We start from the raw sequence: 3260 nt of genomic DNA, 5'->3' as shown, positions 1-3260 counted from the left end.
TGAACCTACCGACCCAGTTAGCTCAGTTACTTCAACAGGGCCAGCACTAGATTCTACAAGCTCAGAAGCAAAAGATTCTATCGCCGACGCAGTTCTAGCACCATCGTAAGAATTTGGTCTGCTTTTGTCTAGACCAAATACCAGAATTGTAGGGAATCCTTGCACTTTGAATCTGCTCATTATCGACTGCAATACATAACAATTTTGGTCAGAACCCATCACGGGTAAAATGAAAACCAGAGTTTTAATACAAAGAAAAAAACATTGTCGCAGCTGGCCAGGATTTATGCTTTAAAGGCAAATGGATAAAGACTAGGCATAGGAAGCCGACTTTCATGGTAAATTTTCTAAGAAACCAGTAGAATGCTGAGGCATGAAAGAGTCCATAGAAATGATCTCTGATAGACAATTATACTAAAATGTAACATATTTGTGTGATTACCTGCTCAACATCACAGTTGACATGGCNATAATAACATCTCGAGGTACTTGTTCCTTCCTTCAGCTTTGGAGTCAAGAATGTCAGGTAAGAAAGAGATGAAGCAAATAGCAGCAGAACCACACTTCTTTTCCATGACATCCTATACAATCATTATGGAACAAGTGTCAATGTCTTGGGTTCGACCTTATTTAAGATACAGTATATTGTTAGAGACAAAGCAAAAGATGTGAACCTACCGACCCAGTTAGCTCAGTTACTTCAACAGGGCCAGCACTAGATTCTACAAGCTCAGAAGCAAAAGATTCTATCGCCGACGCAGTTCTAGCACCATCGTAAGAATTTGGTCTGCTTTTGTCTAGACCAAATACCAGAATTGTAGGGAATCCTTGCACTTTGAATCTGCTCATTATCGACTGCAATACATAACAATTTTGGTCAGAACCCATCACGGGTAAAATGAAAACCAGAGTTTTAATACAAAGAAAAAAACATTGTCGCAGCTGGCCAGGATTTATGCTTTAAAGGCAAATGGATAAAGACTAGGCATAGGAAGCCGACTTTCATGGTAAATTTTCTAAGAAACCAGTAGAATGCTGAGGCATGAAAGAGTCCATAGAAATGATCTCTGATAGACAATTATACTAAAATGTAACATATTTGTGTGATTACCTGCTCAACATCACAGTTGACATGGCCTAATTTCACCTTCCCTTTCAAATTTTTTGCAGCCTTTTTCCACTCCGGAGCAAGTTTTTTGCAGTGTCCGCACCTTTTAAAAGAAAGAAAATATATGTTTTACACATTGATGAGATGTACGGAGGAAGTTTGAAGGCATGAACAATTCACTGAGAAAATAAGCACAACTTACCATGGTGCAAAAAACTCAACGATCCAGAGTTCATTGCTTTTGATGACCAACTCATCAAAATTGCTAGAGTTCAGTTCCACAGATGCACTAGGTTCAGATTTCTTTTCATTAGATCCTCCTCCAGTTGGTTTACTTTTGCCTTCCAAACGGTCACTCAAAAGACCCTTGATCTGGGGAGCAAAAAATAACAGCAATAAGCTTATCTGAAATCAGCTACACGAGGCAAATGAATATGAAATAATGGCCAGTTGAGGTTCTTCAATAACTATTTTACTAATGTAGCTACAAAATCATGGAGAAAGTGGTAGTATTATGATGCTGACACCATATAGATCATCAACTGCAGCCCTTTGTATTTTGAAAGTGTTACTTTTAAAAGAAAACATGTCAAACATATTTAGAAGAGTCAGGCCATTAACATATTTTGTTTAATGGACAATTAGTGTGATTCCTCTACTTAACAAATGAGTATAAAACCTTTTCTACATAACTATGGCATATATATCAGAATATGTTATCTGCTTGTCTGGCCAAAAGTTATAATAAGGTAAAGGTAGTTTTGGTAAGAACATCTTGATTGGGCCTTTAAAAGCACTAATTCTTGACGATTAAATAGTGATGTAATAAAAAACCAAGCAGGAGCATGTGACAAACCTGCTTGTAAGCAAAGTTAGCAATGGATTTGGCATCCCTGGCTCCTTGGTAATCGACGGGAGGCTTTCCGGGAACAAAGACTTTAATAGTAGGGAAACCTTTGATACCATAATCCTGGACCAGAGAGTCTATTGTCAGTATCACAACCAAATGTTAAAGCCAAAAACCATTGGGTAAAATCTAAAAGCCTAAGCCTAAGCTCACCTGTGCGGCAGACTGGTGAGCGTCTGCGTCAATTGCTGCAACAGTAGCAACTCCTTTAAGAATATTAGCAACTTTCTCCCATGTAGGTGTTAGAGCTTTGCAGTGGCCACACCATGGCGCAAAGAACTCTACCAAAACAACTCCATTTGAATTAAGAACCTGCAACAATTAACACAAGTTAACAACACTAACACAGTCTCACATCAATTCTCATTTCGGTTTTTACCCAAACAATTACATATTGGAAGAACGACATATCAACTAAACCGGATCTACACACTGCTCGTATACTCTCTCTCGTCAACAAACTAGATCAATCTTTAACGATGGTTTGAAAAGCTAAGAGATCAGATAGGTAACGAGCAGAGACACTCAAAAAACTCGTCAGAGTCAAGAAACAACTGTGTGAAATGGTGATAGACCAAAATCGATTCATCGCCATACCTTGGACTTGAAGTTAGAAGCAGTGAGCTGAACCACAGGAGAAGAAGATCCGTAAAGAGCACTGCCGAGATCGAAGAATCCAAAACAAAGAGTAAGAAGCGTGAGCAACGTTAATGGTGATTTGTACATTTTTTTTTTGTCTTCGTCTTTCTCTCTTCTTTCACTTTCTCTATAAAATTGTATCCCTTTCCTCTCTCTCTCGATCCTGCGAAGCAGCAGATTTAAGAACAATCGCTCCGTGGAATTACGTAGTCTGACCAATCGTACCGTGACACATCAGCATACGTTCAATATTTGTTACCCATACTCGGCAAACCCTCTGACCGATGGAGAGGGTTACCATTTGTGTTGGGTTTATTTCATCTAAGAAAGCAAAAAAATGAAAGAGATGCTAATTTTATATTGTGCAAATCCATGAATTAGTTGGTGGTTCAAGTTTTTCTAGTAGCTGCATATAAAGATTGTAATATACAGTCTGATAAAGAAAAAGATAAATCATGAAACTGATTACGATGGAGCAACTGAAAATTTGCTAAATGATGTCAAAGTTTTATTAACCAAATCGAAACACTGTTCTTTTCCTATTTTGTTTCAGCCATGGCTGTCTCCGAAACCAAAAGAGAAAAAAAAAAAAAAAAAAAAAAAAAA

General features: G+C 37.9%; 2 protein-coding genes across 2 annotated transcripts in view; both read right to left on the bottom strand.

The window, feature by feature from the left end:
• Nucleotides 1-2806, bottom strand: part of LOC104786286 (protein disulfide-isomerase 2-3) — a gene marked incomplete in the record, with an annotated part of 10951 nt that extends 8145 nt beyond the window's left edge. The window contains 6 exon segments of the mRNA XM_019245794.1: nucleotides 683-855; nucleotides 1112-1211; nucleotides 1311-1480; nucleotides 1965-2078; nucleotides 2169-2327; nucleotides 2613-2806. Of these exon segments, the coding sequence (XP_019101339.1) occupies nucleotides 683-855; nucleotides 1112-1211; nucleotides 1311-1480; nucleotides 1965-2078; nucleotides 2169-2327; nucleotides 2613-2741 (845 nt within the window).
• The window catches only part of LOC104789046 (zinc finger CCCH domain-containing protein 26-like), a 3660-nt gene continuing 3409 nt past the window's right edge, over nucleotides 3010-3260 (bottom strand). Inside the window, exon 7 of the mRNA XM_010514799.2 lies at nucleotides 3010-3060. Within this exon, the coding sequence (XP_010513101.1) occupies nucleotides 3010-3060 (51 nt within the window). The remainder of the gene's footprint in view (nucleotides 3061-3260) is intronic.

Source organism: Camelina sativa, chromosome 5 (assembly GCF_000633955.1).
Source record: "Camelina sativa cultivar DH55 chromosome 5, Cs, whole genome shotgun sequence".
NCBI classification, from domain to species: domain Eukaryota; kingdom Viridiplantae; phylum Streptophyta; class Magnoliopsida; order Brassicales; family Brassicaceae; genus Camelina; species Camelina sativa.
The sequence above is the reverse complement of the archived record's forward strand: the minus strand, read 5'-3'. Positions and strand labels throughout refer to the sequence as shown.